Genomic DNA, 15,195 nt, shown 5'->3' on the forward strand with positions numbered 1-15,195 from the left:
AGAGTTTAATATACATTAATACAAATGTAGAATATGTTTAGAAATTTTAAAACAACACTAAAGATCATAGACTTCAGTATATAGAGTATTTACCGAAAGCTTCAATATTTTCGTAGGGGTTAACACATAGATTTTGAAAAAAAATCAAAAATATGAAAATTATGTTTTAATGCATAGTTGCATCCTTCACTAACATATGATGAAGGGCAAAGATATGAAAATTAATGCATAGTTGCATCCTTCACTAACATAGTTGTAACCACAAAAATATGAAAATTATGTTTTAATGCATAGTTGAGCCATGATACGCTTGTCTTTAGGTCTGATGACCTGGCTGGTGCATCTCCTCTCACCATGGCTCGTCCTGCTCGATCCTATCTAGGATCAGGGACACTACATATGCAACTATGCATTAAAGCAATATTTTTATATTTTTGAATTTTTCTCAAAATCGCTATTTTCATATGTGTAGAATTTTTCTCGAAAATATTGATTTTTCGGTAAATGTCCTATAGACTGAAGCCTATGATCTTTAGTGTCGTTTTAAAATTTCAAAACAAATTCTACATTTTTATTAATGTATATTAAACTCTCTTTCATTGTACATGGGCATCTTTTTAATTTTTTGTCAATTAATTTAGTAAAACTTCATAATACTCCCTAAATTGGTGGACTAACCACTATAAAATCGCTATTTCCTTGAGAAACGGAGACAACAAAAGTTCCAAACCTCTTTTACCTTCATCATATGTTAGTGAAGGATGCAACTATGTATTAAACAGTATTTTCATATTTTTGAATTTTTCTCAAACTCTATGTGTTAACAACGCCTACGAAAATATAGCTTTTTTGGGTAAATGCTCTATATACTGAAGCCTATGATCTTTAGTGTTGTTTTAAAATTTCTAAACACATTCTACATTTGTATTAATGTATATTAAACTCTTTTTCATAGTACATGGACATCGTTTTAATTTTTTGTCAAATAATTTAGTAAAACTTCATAATACTCCCTAAATTTGTGGATAAACCACTATAAAATCGTTTTTTCTAGGGAAACGGAGATAACAAAAGTTCCAAACCTTTTTGACCTTAATCATATGTTAGTGAAGGATGCAACTATGCATTAAAATAGTATTTTCATATTTTTGAAATTATCTCAAAATCTAGGTGTTAACCCTTACGAAAATATTGAATTTTTCGGTAAATGCTCTACATACTGAAGCCTATGATCTTTAGTGTTGTTTTAAAATTTCTAAACAGATTATATATTTGTATTAATGTATATTAAACTCCATTTCATGGTACATGAGCATTTTTTTAATTTTTTGTCAATTAATTTAGTAAAACTTCATAATACTTCGTAAATTGGTGGACAAACCACTATAAAATCGCTATTTTCTTGAGAAACGGAGACAACAAAATTTCCAAACCTCTTTGACCTTCATCATAGGATAGTGAAAGATGCAACTATGCATTAAAACAGTATTTTCATATTTTTGAATTTTTCTCAAAATCTATGTGTTTAACCCCTACGGAAATATTGAATTTTTCGGTAAATGCTCTATATACGGAGGCTTATGATCTTTAATGTTTTTTTAATTTCTAAACACATTCTACATTTTTATTAATATATATTAAACTCTCTTTCATGGTACATTGGCATCGTTTTAATTTTTTCTCAGTCAATTTAGTAAAACTTCATAATACTTCCTAAATTGGTAGATTAACCACTATAAAATCGATATTTTCTAGTAAAACGGAGATAACAAAAGTTCCAAACATCTTTGAACTTCATCATATGTTAGTGAAAGATGAAACTATGCATTAAAACAGTATTTTCATATTTTTGAATTTTTCCCAAAATCTATGTGTAATCCCCCTATGAAAATATTGAATTTTTTGGTAAATGCTCTATATACTGAAGCTTATAATCTTTAGTATTGTTTTAAAATTTCTAAACACATTCTACATTTGTATTAATGTATATTAAACTCTCTTTCATGTTACATGGGCATAGTTTTAATTTTTTGTCAATTAATTTAGTAAAACTTCATAATACTCTCTAAATTGGTAGACTAACCACTATAAAATCATTATTCTCTAGAAAAACGGAGACAACAAATGTTCGAAACTTCTTTGACCTTCATCATATGTTAGTGAAGGATGCAACTATGCATTAAAACAGAATTTTCATATATTTTATATTTTCTCAAAATCTATGTGTTTAACCCCTACGAAATATTGAATTTTTCAGTAAATGCTTTACATACTGAAGCCTATGATCTTTAGTGTTGTTTTAAAACTTATAAAAAAATCATATATTTGTATTAATGTATATTAAACTCTCTTTCATTGTACATGACCATCGTTTTAATTTTTTATCAATTAATTTAGTAAAACTTCATAATACTCCCAAAATTAGTGGACTAACCACTATAAAATCGTTATTTTCTAGAGAAACGGAGACAACAAAAGTTCCAAACCTCTTTGACCTTCACAAAATGTTAGTGAAGGATGCAACTATGCATTAAAACAGTATTTTCGTAATTTTGAATTTTTCTCAAAATCTATGTGTCTCTACGAAAATATTGTATTTTTCGGTGTATGCTCTATATACTGAAGCCTATAATCTTTAGTGTTGTTTTAAAACTTCTAAACATATTCTACATTTGTATTAATGTATATTAAACATTTTTCATGGTACATGGGCATCGTTTTAATTTTTTGTCAATTAATTTAGTAAAACTTCATAATACTCCCTAAATTGGTGGGCTAACCAATATAAAATCGTTATTTTCTTGAGAAACCAAGACAACAAAAATTCCAAACCTTTTTGAACTTCATCATATGTTAGTGAATGATGAAACTATGCATTAAAACAGTATTTTCATATTTTTGAATTTTTCTCAAAATCTATGTGTTAACTAACCCCTACGAAAATATTGAATTTTTTGGTAAACGCTCTATATGCTGAAGCTTATGATCTTTAGTGTTGTTTTAATTTTGACATGTTTTTGATAGGCCACCGCCATAAGCTGGACAAATATTTTATCCTGAATGAAGGATCTCCCTTGGTTTTGCATTTTCTTCATTGTGGTCCAAGCTGCATTTAAATATGAACCGGTAATGCTATGATCTCAGAGCCTTGGTCTTTTACCATTGCCTTGAATCCTGTGGTGCGTCTCAGTTTTATGTTATTTGGTTTTTTGCAGGCAGTCTACATTTACTTGATTACGGATAGAATATCTCTATACATATTATCCATGTGTAAGTCCCTCTTCTCTTCTCTTTCTCACACTGTCTTTCTTGTTCAATCTAAAACACTAGACTCTTTTCTTTGCACTCAAATAGCTTGTAGAGATAAGCAGGTCGCAAAGTTGAGAAAGGCATTGGGGATGCCATATGATCCTGCAGTAACGGCCTCTGAGCAGCAAAGGATCATGGCGAGAGTGATAAGTGCTATGACAACAATTGACGTGGTGAAGAAGAAAGACAACAAATGAATCTTCTTTTGCTCTCTTACACGGCCTTTCTGCCTTTTCAGTCTTCAAATAAAAGCTACTTGAATACTCTATGTATTCATATTACAACTTATGGTACCTGTTTTTAGTTTCTGAACCTATCTCTTAGTGAAGACTTGACTTTAAAACAGCAGCCTCTCTAGATTTCCATGCATGGTTCTTGTCTATGTCAACACTATATATTGGGGCCTTGTTTTGCAATATTTGTTTATTAAAAAATGGAGCCCTAAAAGCTAAAGAAAAAAAATATTGTTAACAAATTAAATGGACCATGTGCAAAATGTTACACAATTATTTGAAATCACTTTGGAAGGCAGAACTTGGCTCCAAGGATAGACATTCTTTACTTCTATATGAACATAACAAAGGCCAGAGGGAGAGAGACTTGGCATTTCTCTCTGCCTGACAGCCGGAGCTATCTAAAACGCACCGTATCAGCTATAAGCATACAAGCTTCGTTTAGTGGGCCTTAGTATTGGGCTTTATTGCCCAACTAAAGTGCTCATGCATTATACAAATAGTCATAACTACCTAAAAACGGCAACTACTTTACAAACTTGGCGGAAAGCAGAGTTCGTAGAGTTACAAGTTTGTGAAACATGCGGGCTTGTCCTGTCCCTCTAGTTTAGTTGAAACAAATCTGGTTGAAGCTCATTACTTTAACCAATGGAAGCTATAAATGATGTGTCTCTTTGTCTCGTTTTTTGAGGGAACTTAGGTTTTTAATATTAAGCTCCTTACCTTAATCAATATACATCTCCATCTCTCTCTGTTCTGTCTAGATCTTGCTTAGATGAGAGACATTTTGCTTCTACTGTTCGTGTAAGAATCACCACCTCGCCGTTCTAGAAATGGCTTGTGCTCTTCGTAGCTTCTCAAGGAGAAATCTTTCACCAAAATGGTTCAGCAAGATCTCCTCCACAAGCCCCCCCTCTTGTTCTTCACCATATCAAAGATTATACTGAACCCAGTTTAACGGAATCAAGTCTTCTGGTTCCTATGCTTCATAGGCAAGTTTTCTTTAAAGATAGAAAGAAAATGTCTTTTGCTCAACCAGTATGTTCTCCTGGAGTATTGCTATGTAGACACATCTCTTCATCCAGCAAACCAGAAGAATGGAGCGTAGATGCCTTAGGAGATATTGTTGAGGGACTTGTCCCTAAGAAGTCTGTGGAAGCAATGTCCACTACTATAGATGGATGTAGTGCTGCATTCGAAAGCTTATACTCCCCTCTGAACTGCGTGCATTATGTGATTAATGGAATCCATGACCTTACCGGCTGCAACTGGTATCTCTATTTGACTATATTTGGTTGGTTTTTATGTTTGTTACTGTTTGATGATTTACTTACAGTGGTTTGGTTTGGTTTGGTCACTACTCTTGTATGTATATATAGGTCGATGTCCGTTGTTCTTACGGCTTTACTGGCGAGTGGACTCATGTGGCCAGTCTGTATGCGGATTCAAAGACAAGTTTGGGAGTTAAAAGTTAGTTTCTTTACTTGTGTGCTTGCTTTCTCATTTTTTGCTTTTGAAACCTTTACACAATTCTTTCGTAAATTAGATTTTGCGTATGAGCATTCAGAAAGCGAGGAGAGTGATGCAGACATGTGATCCTAAATCTCTGTCTAAACATAAAAAATGGGAAGCAGAGTGTACACATAAGTGAGTTTCCTTACACAACAGTGTGTTGTCTTATGTCTCAAAATAATGAATGTTTCTCTTTGACTTTCTCTCTCTTGTGGTTCAATTATTTACATCAGATTTGGAGAATGTTACAAGTCTTATCTGCCACTAAGCCTTCTTAATCTACTCATCTTCATCAATGGGGTAAAAAGAAAAGAAAATGATTTTTTGTACATATTTTCACTCTTGTCTAGTAACTCACTGTCTATCTTTTAAAACAGATCAATACCATGGCTAAGAAAATCCCAGGGTTCACTGATCTTTCAACTCTAGACAGTTTCTACATGTTACCTCTAATGACAGGCTTAACTTTCTGGTTCACATCTAAGGTCTGAAAGGCAAACTGTGAGAAACATACATATGGTTTGACTGAAACATAATCCAAGCCAACTTTGACATGTCCGTTTTTTGATAGGTCCCCACCATAAGCCTGACAAAAAATTTATCCAGAATGAAGGAACTCCCTTTGTATTGCATTGTCTTCATTGTGGTCCAAGCTGCATATAAATATGAACCGGTATTGCTATGCTATCAGAGCTTTGATCTTTTACCATTTGTCTTGAATCATGTGGCTAGTCTCAGTTTTATGTTTTTTTTTTTGGCAGGCAGTGTACTTTTACGTGATCACATATAAAATCTCTCTATGCACATTAACCTGGAGTAAGTCCATCTTCTCTTTCTCAAACTGCTTTTCTTGTTCAGTCTAAAACACTAAACTCTTTTCCTTTTTACTCAAGTAGTGTGTAGATCTAAGCAGATAGCAAAGCTGAGCAAAAGGATAATGGCGAGAGTGATAAGTGTTATGAGGGAGTTTATTGACGTGGTGAAGAAGAAAGACAAGAACTGAATCTTCTTTTGCTCTCACACGGTTTCTCTGCCTTAGGCTTCAAATCAAAGCTACTTGACTACTCTGTATTCATGTACAACTTTTTTTATATATTCTGAACCTATCTCTTGGTGCAGACTTGACTTTAAAACAGCAATCTATCCAGTTTTCCATGCATGGTTCTTGTCTATGCCAACACAATATATATTGAGCCCTAAATGCTAACAAAAACATAGATAACAAATTAAATGGACCATTTGCTAATAAATGCTTTGTGGGCACAATTAAAAAAAAAAAACTGTTTACGTAATTATTTGAAATCACTACGGACATTCTTTATTTCTATATGTACACAAGATTAGGTTTCATCCATAGGAAACTCAGGATCAGCTGGTTTCTGAGGCAATAAAGATAGCATATGAGGAAGCATAGAGTTGCGTGCTGCTGCATTCGCCCTTACATTCCTCAGAGCATGAGAAGCAAACCTAGACGCATAAATCGCAGCACCTAAGTTAAGTTTATTGCCTCCTGAATCATCGGTCTGAAGAGTATTTTCTAGTCTTTCTTCTTCTTCACGTAAAGCCCTTGAGAGCTTCTTTCTACAATATCTCTTCCATGCTGCTTGTATAAAACATGCTGCCCATGTTCGCCACTGCACTGAGTGATACCTGGTAAAAGAAGAAAAAAATCATTGCCCAAAAGACAACAAGAGTTATTTAGGGGATACATTGAACTAAACTTGACAAACAAGTTACAAGGTAGGTTAAAAAATATTTAGGGTTAGGTTGCTTTTTTGAATAGGGAAGTCTTGCCTGAACATGTGCCGTAGTTGCTTGCTATTGATGCGACGATACTGAGTAGCAACAAATTTGAGATCATCAGCTGAGAGAACAAAGCCTTCGACTTCTGTCTGAGCTTGAACGGTGCTAGTAGAGATAGGGAAGTGAGAAGTGTTTGGATCTAGTGCCCATGTGAGAAGATCTCCACAGAATTGACCAACACCCAAGCTAACCGAATTGAAGAATCCGCTTTTGCCGCCATAAGTGGTTGTGCTAGTTAACTTTCCTCTCATTATAAACACCATATCCTCAAGTGGTTCACCTTCACGCACAATGTAACTGTTCTCCGTGTAGAGAGCCGGTTTCAAACGTGCACAAAGTGCGTCTAGTAACCGATCATCCATAGCTTTAAACCACGGCACCTGAAAATAAAAGAAGTTGGCCATAAGTGGATTGGTCCAAATCTATTATATAGTATTCATGGCTCCTCAAAACTCCTGATATAGAAGCTTATATTCTCACAACGTGAACCAATTAAGGTTTATATGTTTACCGTTTTGAGCATATTCAAGCAAAGATGGCGTTTAATGTCCTTTCTGAGATCTTTTGGAAGACTGGAGAGAAGAACTTCTTCCTCAACTCCTCTGGTTTCTTGCCATTTATACTGTTCGTATTTACGTACACGTTTTCTCAGATCGTCTGGTAACATACGGTGAGACATCCATTGCTCTGCATCTCTCCTTTTCACCCTCATTTCCTCAACTCTTACCGTAGTTGATTGCAAATATTTCTACAAAAAAATTTAAGAAAACATTTTTAGAATATTAATTCACTGTTTCATTGCTTGATGTCTCTGCTGACTCCTTAACCAAAAAGACAAGAGCAAGATGTGTAAAATTTTCTCATGTTAATCAGACATGGTCTGATAGAATTAGAGTTATTTTTCGAAACAACTCTATTTCCCTCCAAACCTTAATAAATGGGTAGTCCACAAAAAAAATGTTTTGCTTGATGCTCAAAGAAGAGTTACCTGCATGTTTCCTATGAGAAGAGCAAACAAAACTAGTCCAGAGATACAAATGATGACCGCGAAAATGATCTCTCCTTCAAAGGCACTTGTCTTCAAGTTTTGGCCCAGAGCACTATTCACAAAAGAGAAACAAGATTTGTATATCTATGAGTAACACTAAGAAGTTGTTAGCACATACCTATAGCAGGACCAACTTTTGCTTGTAAAACAAAAAAGTGCATATATATTCTAGTCTACAATGTCGTTATTATAACGTTATGAAATTCACTAGAGAGAAACGTAGATGAGAGTATAAGTGTTACAAACCTAAGGTTGCGAAGACCCCACCAGAAACAATAGAAAAACTTCTTAGGGAAGTCCATTGACTCCACGACTCCAGACTGCAATGCCTCAGCGAATATACCGAAGTTGAAAACAGTCGAGTTTTTAATCTCCTCTGGGTCCATCAACGGGCAAGAACCTATTAAATACTGGCTATTGTCTTCCCCACCCGAACAGTATAAGTACGCATGAATGCAACCTTTTATCTTAGCACATGTTTCACGCCAACATCTATCTTTCCTTTCAATCGATATCAAGTACCAAAAAGATCCAAAGACATGGCTAGCTAACATGTAGAGGAATAGGTTTAGAGCAGCTCCAGCCCATGCAGTCTCAGTTACCAAACCGGACGTTCTTGTTACTTCTTTAAAAAGCGGATAGATTCGTGCAATCCTTGGAACATACTGACAAAATATTACCCATTTCAGTAGCTCTTTTGTTACCAGTGACGCAGGTCGACCCATCGATGGAACAACAGCTAGAACAACTACCTATAAAAGCAATGAAAGTTTTAGATTCAACCAACATCTTGAAGTAAGATTTGAGAAAGTAGCTGTACCTGAGGAATAGGGAGAATAGAAAGAACATCGATTATAAAGTATGACTTGAGGTATCTCACAGCGATTTTTTTATAACTCTGAACAAGCTCTCCTCTTCCAAAACCACGAGAAGAAGGAGCAATGAAGCCAGTATTAAACTGAAACAACATGTGAACCACATAGAAAGCGTCGATGAAAGTGCGGAAAACACAAGCCACTGCCTCGAGTTTCTTGTCTAGTTTAAGACAGAATCTGCCTGGATCCACCACGGGGATGAAGAAAAACAGAGGATCAAATGCTAACGCTACAACACAAAGGAGCAAGAAAATCTTGTTCCAGTTTTGAAGATAAGAGTCGTTAGGGTTCATCACTCGTATTATCTTTTTCTTGTTCTCATTCTTCTTTTGAGAATGAAACGTTAATGGCTGCTGCTTAAAGTTTCTGATCTTCTCTGAGCCTTTCTCAAAACTACGTCTAACTGTTTTTTTAATAACAGAAGTTACTGAAGGTCTGTTCCAAGAATCTTCATTTTCAGTAAACCTGTTACAGAAAAAAAAAATTAAATCAAGATTACTACATATTAACTCTTAATTAACAAGACTAACAACAAATCCAACTGATACATACTTTACAAACGTGTTTCTTTTGAGATTCATCATCTCCATCTACTCTTGTCTTCTTCAAAAGATTCTCAAACCTGTGAAAATAAAAATAAAAAAATATTATCCATTTTTCTTTGATTATTACCCCGTTTTGAAACTCCAGTAACTAATAAAGACCCAGTAAAATAAACAGAGTAATTTGACCAAAAGAAAGAAACTCCAAGACAGAAGCAAGCAAACCTTGATTTAAGAGGAGGGATCTATAGTGTTTATTCACCAAATTGATGTGGTTCTTGGAGGATGATCTTAAAGATTAGCCGACAGAAATATTAAAAAAGGAAGAAGGATTACATCTATTTCCTGAAATGGAAGGAAGTAAAGAGAAGGGGTTGAAGGATAATGATGTTCTAATTTAGTCGAGGTGATGATGATATAGTAGTACTAGTTTGAGTTTATGCAGAGTTATACATTGTTTGAAAACTAAAGAGATGATGAAGATACGAGTCTGGATGTCGAACACAGAAATGACAGAGGTATATAATAGTAATAAATGTAGGAAAATGAAAAGATGAGATGACTTTTGACGAAGACTCAGTCAGTCAACCCCCAAAAACAAAAATAAAAAAATAACAAAACAATTCCAAATTGGCTTTTTCTTGAGACGAATAAGGGTATTCCTACTTCTAGAGCAAATTAATATCATATCTATATATAGTATGATCATTATTTACGTAGTTATTGTTTGGATGTTGTACACACACCAACTCATCATTTCTGGACGTACAACACACACTCATGAGCCATGATGAAGAATGACTATAGTAGTACTCTAATTTTCTATTTTGTTTATTGCATTCTGTGGATATTTTTGTTATGCATTTTCAGTCTTGGTCGTGGGATTAATTTTATGAACACTGTATCTGAATTCTTGAAGCCACAGACGTTGATTAGTTTAGTCTATACATATATTCCAAGAAAGAATCAATTATTTTAAAACCTCAGGGTTTGAGGTTTAGTACACTTGAGGAGACTTTTCAATCTTTTTTGGGGTAAGTAAGACGTCATTTTCTCCTCTAAAAAAAACAAAACTAGTAAAGAGGAAAGAGATGAGATACTCAGTGATGCGTAGTTGCATACTAAATTGCATTATGAACGGTCCACAGGAAAATGGAGGAAATTGAGATAGATAACTGTGACATATTAATATTATACAATGATATTGGTCTCTAGTCTCTACAATGCTTACTCATTCTCAAAATAAAAAAAGGTGCAAATACAACTTAAAAAGCTGACCACTACTAACCAATTAATCTTTTAGTCTAATTTATTAGCCTTCAACAGAGATCATGAAACCCCTATGATTCATTTTTGGAGGTTTTCTATAATATGCTTGAAACGCCATGAACCAGTAACACCTTCCTTGGTTGGTTGCTTCCTGTTGATCAGATATCATGGCTTGATTAAGACTTGAGATTACAGTAACTAAGGCTTGTCTTCATCTGACTGAGGACATGAAGGCCCTGGGATCGAATCCACAAAGAACTCCTCTACACAATACAGTGGGGGAAACGAACAAGATTGGTTAGTGAATGATCATATAAAATGAAAGAAACATATTTAGATTTGATGTGTTATTACCTATGTCCTCTTGTTCCGGAGAATCAAGTAAAATCTCTGAATCAGATGGAAGAAATGGGGAACCAGGATAGTTTCCTAACGCCCCTAAGTCTGAAAATTACAAGATCTCCATTAATCAGACACTAAACATCAATACAGCTACTTGCATTAACTATGTTTCTATAGAAAGAACATATACATACCTCCAAGATTTGACAAATCAGCTGTGAGATCAGAGAGGCTAAAGTTCCAAGGAATCTGATCAAAAGGCCTCAGATTGTCTCTGGAATTACCAGCTCCTCCATCTGGTCCAAGCTGCAACCCAACTGAAGTCCCCACATCAGATGTGAAAGCAGAATCAAGAGCTGACGTGTCCATCCCCATCCCTGACATGTCTGAAGCAGCAAAAGGGAAGTGTCCACTCGACGCCACGGAAGCTGGACTCACCGGCATCTCCGACACTGATGACATGCCATTGTTTGGTGGAATCATTGGAGGAGTTGGATCAGCCGCAGTTGTATCTATCACCATACTACACAACAATGAAGAATCAGTAAAAAGACTTTGCTAAGACTAAGTTAATCTCTAACTGGAAACTTGGGTTCTTACTCATTCCCTGAGTTCATCCTCATTGGTTGGAAGTTCCCAGGGGCAGGGACTCCATTAACCACGTGGCAGCTTGACATTCCCATTGCATCAATATGAGGATGGCCTGGAACATGCATTTGAGGATGTTGTAGTACTGGGTATCCCATTGGCATGTTGTTAACTGCGCTACAAACCTCTAGTGTTAAATAACAGTGAAACACAAATACTCCCTCCTACGATTTCATATTAAGTGTTGTTTTAACTTTTAAATTTTGTTTATCGTTTTACATTTCCAATGCATATTTTAAACAATTTTTCCAAATTTTACTCTTATTTTTAGTTCACTAATTAATGAAACCAAACAAAAAATTATATTAAATAGGAGTAAAACAGATCTTAATTCGTGTGCAACAACCTTAAAGGCTCTCATTAAGAGAGAGAGAAGGAGTAATAAAAAGATGTTTGTGAGTGATAGAAGTGAGTCAGACTTACCAGGGGCCATAGGATGAATCCCATTCTGCATTGGGACCAATGGAACTTTAGGATGAACAGGATACTTCATGAGGTGATACTGGTGCTCAAGCAAATGATTAAACACAATGATCTGCTTCTTCAGTTTCAGTCTAATATAATAAGCTCTGAAAAAATCTGCATTCTCTTCTTCCAGTTTCTGCCATACTAAAGTTGTGAAACCAGGGTCAATTCTTGCACGGGTCAAGAGGGTCTTCACCACCTCATCTCTGTTCATGTACAGCTGAAGACATCTCTCGATCAAATTTTGGACCTACACAAGAAGAAGATCACATGAACAGACACACACACACACAAATATGTATAAGCAAAGGAAGGTGAGCCAAAGTTTCACTTACGAGTTCAATATCTTGCCTTGAAACTTTCCTACCGTCATTACTTGAGGCAGAGACAGAACCAGAGTCTTGTATAGGAGCTTCTAATGACTGGTTGTTCTTCTGTTCGCCTTGGGACTCATGTGAAACTTGTGTAGAGGACTGCATCTCCTGTGTGCTCTGCAAATCCCAATAAAACCTTTCTCTTAATCCAAAGTATGTTTACAAATGCTGAAGTAGCTAGCTACAACCTTTCATTACAGTCAACTTTCTTTATATGTTGGTCCAACTTCCTATCTATGTAAGCATTGACCTAATCCTGAGATTTTATTACTGTTTAGAGACATAAAAATAAGCTTTCAATTGGGAAACATCTCAAAAAAAAAAAGGAAAGAGCAAAATAGAGAAAGTTGCAAAACTATCTCACAGTTTTCAACAGAGTAAGACAGAGAAAACACTATAACAAGAAGAAGAAAAAAGTTTGTAGACGAACCTGACCGTTCTTCATTAGAGTTGAATATAAACTATTCAGTAACTAACAACTATTCTCCTTAACAATGTTCCATCTGGACAAGCATGTTCCTGATGTATGTTTGACCAAAATACAAAACCTGTATTGACATAAACTGTTTTAGTTAAATGTCAACATGTAAGAAAAGAATGATTAGAAAAATAAAGCATGAAAAGGTGAGTTCTTTAACATTGTTTAATAGTAATCTAGATGCCACTTAGGCACACCAACGCAACCTTCAGTAACAACTATTCTCTTTAACTGGGCACGAATGTTTCTAATGGGTTTTGGCAAAATATAAACCTGGACTGATATAAACTGCATAGTTAATTCGTTATCTTATAAAAGAATGATTAAAAAACGCATCTTTGAAACTGCTAATGATAAGGAGCATGGAAAAAAGTGAGTGATTAAGCATTGTTTAATAGGAATCTAGATACCCACACACTAAAGAATCTTAAGTAAATAATAAAATAATTCATACAGCTAATTGGCTTCAAACTACAAGTACACACAAAAACAAAAAAGTCTCTTGCTTTTGGAATCATCAACTCTAATAAAAAACGAAACTTTACTATTCAGACAGCTAATCTAAAACTCTAGTAGATTGTTACCACTTCTGCAAAGACAAAAGCATGATGCTCAACGAATCTAAGAAACCAAACAGATCTATCAGGAATTGCTCACTATCTCAAAAGTTTTGTTTTTTTTTTCCTTATTTTGATAGCTAAGACAACAAGTCTATAAACAAAGAAACACGACCAAAAGATTATCCGACAAGAACCGAAGTCTTCTCCTCACCTTAATTTTCAGACCGAACTCAAACCAAAATGGTAACACTTCCGACAGAGGTTTTCTCGACGAGTTTTTATGGGGACTACGAACAAGTTCTCTCGAAGATTGAGAGGATATAACGAAATCTGAACCAGATTTTGAAAGAGGAGTCGGTGAAGTTCGTTTCAAGTAAAGATCTGGGCGTTTTTTTTCCGAGAGGGAGAAGAAGATAAAAAGAACAAGAGATAGCAAGAGGTTTCGCTACTACGCCATTACAGATAATAAGCTGAACTCAACAACCCTCAAGGAGAAGAAGGAGGCAGGGAAGCAGTAGAACAAGAAGAGAACCGCGAGAGAGAAAGGGAAAAGAGAATCTCACCATAATTAATTTCATTTATAGTCTTTATTAGTTACCACTTACGACCCACTAATTACTACATTGTCTTTTTAACTTTTTACTAGCTTTAAATAGTCAGTGAAAAAAATAAAATTACTAGAAGAAAAAATTACGGCTTCTTAGTAGTAGCTTGGCTCGGCTTCACTGGCGAGAGAGATTGTAATTATAAATTTACTGTTGTAACGCTGCTTATGATTTTTTTTTCCGTGTAAATTAGCATATGAATTATATAAGAAAACAAATTATTGTTTGTAACGCTGAAAGTAGCCAATACTCTTCACAGAAGGCAGTGTGTCTCACAATACTCGAGATAGTTTTTTATAAAATGATGCATCTAAGTTATTTATTTTGTTATAATGTTTAAAAATGCATCTATTCCAGTTAAGTTTATACGGTACAAGAAATGTAATATGTATAACAGCTAGTGAAAGGTAATTGCTAAGTTGTTGGTGAGGTGGTGGATGTTACGAGATGGCATGGACCTCCCCCCACTGTACTACTCTCAGTCTCCGGGAATAGCATCTCTTTCTTTCTCTGTTTTTATTGTATATCTCTTTAGGACCACTTTTTATTATTTTTTGTAATTTTCTAACAAGAAAATGTTGAAAGAATCAGAAGAAATATCATACCATACACAAGATCTCTTGATTGCGAGCTTATGGCATTATTTTTTTTCTTTTTTGTTTGTAAATGATATACAGACATGCATGTCCACGTTATGTTAATTTTTCCTAGTGACTTATATAATTCTGCTTGAATAGTCGTCTTCACCTATGTTTTTATGTCATTATACATATCACAATACTAAAAGGCAAATATAGGAAAATCAAACCAATGAGAGAATAGAAGTTACCACGACATAAATATAAGACAGTTACCACTAAGCCATTGAAACTTTTTTGGACACATATACAAAAATCACTAAGTATGTAATCACAAACTCTTATGTACAGTTACAATAATATGAATTCAACTTTCAAGACTCCGATACTTTGTTTTGTAAAAAAAAAGTAAGTGACTAAGCTAATATATTCTTTGAAAGTGTGAGAACATTGATAAATACGAAAAAACATAGATTTTTGTTTTTGTGACAAAGTTAAGAATTTTGCAAAAGTAAGTTTAACTTATAAATTTTCGTGACAAATATGAAAAAGCA

General features: G+C 34.7%; 4 protein-coding genes across 7 annotated transcripts in view; 2 read left to right on the forward strand and 2 right to left on the reverse strand.

Annotated features, from left to right (window-relative positions):
* The window catches only part of LOC106337795, a 35,646-nt gene extending 32,140 nt beyond the window's left edge, over nucleotides 1-3,506 (forward strand). The window contains exon 2 of the mRNA XM_013776914.1: nucleotides 3,355-3,506. Within this exon, the coding sequence (XP_013632368.1) occupies nucleotides 3,355-3,506 (152 nt within the window). The remainder of the gene's footprint in view (nucleotides 1-3,354) is intronic.
* Nucleotides 3,507-4,259: 753 nt separating this feature from the next.
* LOC106342667 (mitochondrial inner membrane protein OXA1-like) lies at nucleotides 4,260-6,197 on the forward strand. 2 transcript variants are annotated; one of them, XM_013781667.1, is made up of 8 exons: nucleotides 4,260-4,813; nucleotides 4,922-5,012; nucleotides 5,089-5,189; nucleotides 5,288-5,354; nucleotides 5,432-5,539; nucleotides 5,626-5,727; nucleotides 5,816-5,870; nucleotides 5,948-6,197. In XM_013781667.1, the coding sequence occupies exons 1-8, from the start codon at nucleotides 4,524-4,526 to the stop codon at nucleotides 6,055-6,057; spliced, it is 924 nt and encodes a 307-aa protein (XP_013637121.1). In that variant the 5' UTR covers nucleotides 4,260-4,523; the 3' UTR covers nucleotides 6,058-6,197. The 2 variants fall into 2 exon arrangements, with proteins under 2 accessions (XP_013637121.1, XP_013637122.1); XM_013781668.1 differs by having other exon boundaries at nucleotides 5,951-6,195.
* Nucleotides 6,198-6,271: 74 nt separating this feature from the next.
* Nucleotides 6,272-9,837, reverse strand: LOC106342665 (probable cyclic nucleotide-gated ion channel 3). Its single transcript, XM_013781666.1, has 8 exons — nucleotides 9,548-9,837; nucleotides 9,333-9,402; nucleotides 8,726-9,245; nucleotides 8,152-8,657; nucleotides 7,846-7,957; nucleotides 7,369-7,605; nucleotides 6,849-7,237; nucleotides 6,272-6,704 (listed from the first exon to the last, which is right to left on the reverse strand). The coding sequence occupies exons 2-8, from the start codon at nucleotides 9,368-9,370 to the stop codon at nucleotides 6,395-6,397; spliced, it is 2,112 nt and encodes a 703-aa protein (XP_013637120.1). The 5' UTR covers nucleotides 9,371-9,402; nucleotides 9,548-9,837; the 3' UTR covers nucleotides 6,272-6,394.
* A 647-nt stretch (nucleotides 9,838-10,484) lies between these two features.
* LOC106336598 lies at nucleotides 10,485-14,010 on the reverse strand. Of its 3 annotated transcripts, XM_013775465.1 has the most exons (8): nucleotides 13,670-14,010; nucleotides 12,851-12,968; nucleotides 12,382-12,537; nucleotides 12,005-12,296; nucleotides 11,534-11,693; nucleotides 11,128-11,456; nucleotides 10,946-11,035; nucleotides 10,485-10,854 (listed from the first exon to the last, which is right to left on the reverse strand). In XM_013775465.1, exons 2-8 carry the CDS (start codon nucleotides 12,863-12,865, stop codon nucleotides 10,790-10,792), a joined length of 1,107 nt encoding a protein of 368 aa, XP_013630919.1. In that variant the 5' UTR covers nucleotides 12,866-12,968; nucleotides 13,670-14,010; the 3' UTR covers nucleotides 10,485-10,789. The 3 variants fall into 3 exon arrangements, with proteins under 3 accessions (XP_013630919.1, XP_013630920.1, XP_013630921.1); XM_013775466.1 differs by lacking the exon at nucleotides 12,851-12,968 and having other exon boundaries at nucleotides 10,493-10,854; XM_013775467.1 differs by lacking the exons at nucleotides 12,851-12,968; nucleotides 13,670-14,010 and adding an exon at nucleotides 12,609-12,695 and having other exon boundaries at nucleotides 10,493-10,854.
* Between the last annotated feature and the right edge of the window lie 1,185 nt (nucleotides 14,011-15,195).

This window comes from Brassica oleracea, chromosome C4 (assembly GCF_000695525.1).
Source record: "Brassica oleracea var. oleracea cultivar TO1000 chromosome C4, BOL, whole genome shotgun sequence".
In the NCBI taxonomy this organism is placed as follows: domain Eukaryota; kingdom Viridiplantae; phylum Streptophyta; class Magnoliopsida; order Brassicales; family Brassicaceae; genus Brassica; species Brassica oleracea.

What these genes read in the sequence shown, in the direction of transcription:
- LOC106342667 (XM_013781667.1), top strand. Translation starts at nt 4,524, where the DNA reads ATGCTTCATAGGCAAGTTTTCTTTAAAGATAGAAAGAAAATGTCTTTT. An exon ending in GAAGCAGAGTGTACACATAA is followed by an intron (nt 5,190 to 5,287) that starts GTGAGTTTCCTT and finishes TATTTACATCAG; the next exon opens with ATTTGGAGAATGTTACAAGT. An exon ending in CTTTCTGGTTCACATCTAAG is followed by an intron (nt 5,540 to 5,625) that starts GTCTGAAAGGCA and finishes GTTTTTTGATAG; the next exon opens with GTCCCCACCATAAGCCTGAC.
- LOC106342665 (XM_013781666.1), bottom strand. Translation starts at nt 9,370, where the DNA reads ATGGAGATGATGAATCTCAAAAGAAACACGTTTGTAAA. An exon ending in TTCTCATAGGAAACATGCAG is followed by an intron (nt 7,606 to 7,845) that starts GTAACTCTTCTT and finishes ATTTTTTTGTAG; the next exon opens with AAATATTTGCAATCAACTAC. An exon ending in GCTTGAATATGCTCAAAACG is followed by an intron (nt 7,238 to 7,368) that starts GTAAACATATAA and finishes TTTTATTTTCAG; the next exon opens with GTGCCGTGGTTTAAAGCTAT.
- LOC106336598 (XM_013775465.1), bottom strand. An exon ending in AGGATGAACTCAGGGAATGA is followed by an intron (nt 11,457 to 11,533) that starts GTAAGAACCCAA and finishes ATTGTTGTGTAG; the next exon opens with TATGGTGATAGATACAACTG. An exon ending in TGATTTGTCAAATCTTGGAG is followed by an intron (nt 11,036 to 11,127) that starts GTATGTATATGT and finishes TGTAATTTTCAG; the next exon opens with ACTTAGGGGCGTTAGGAAAC.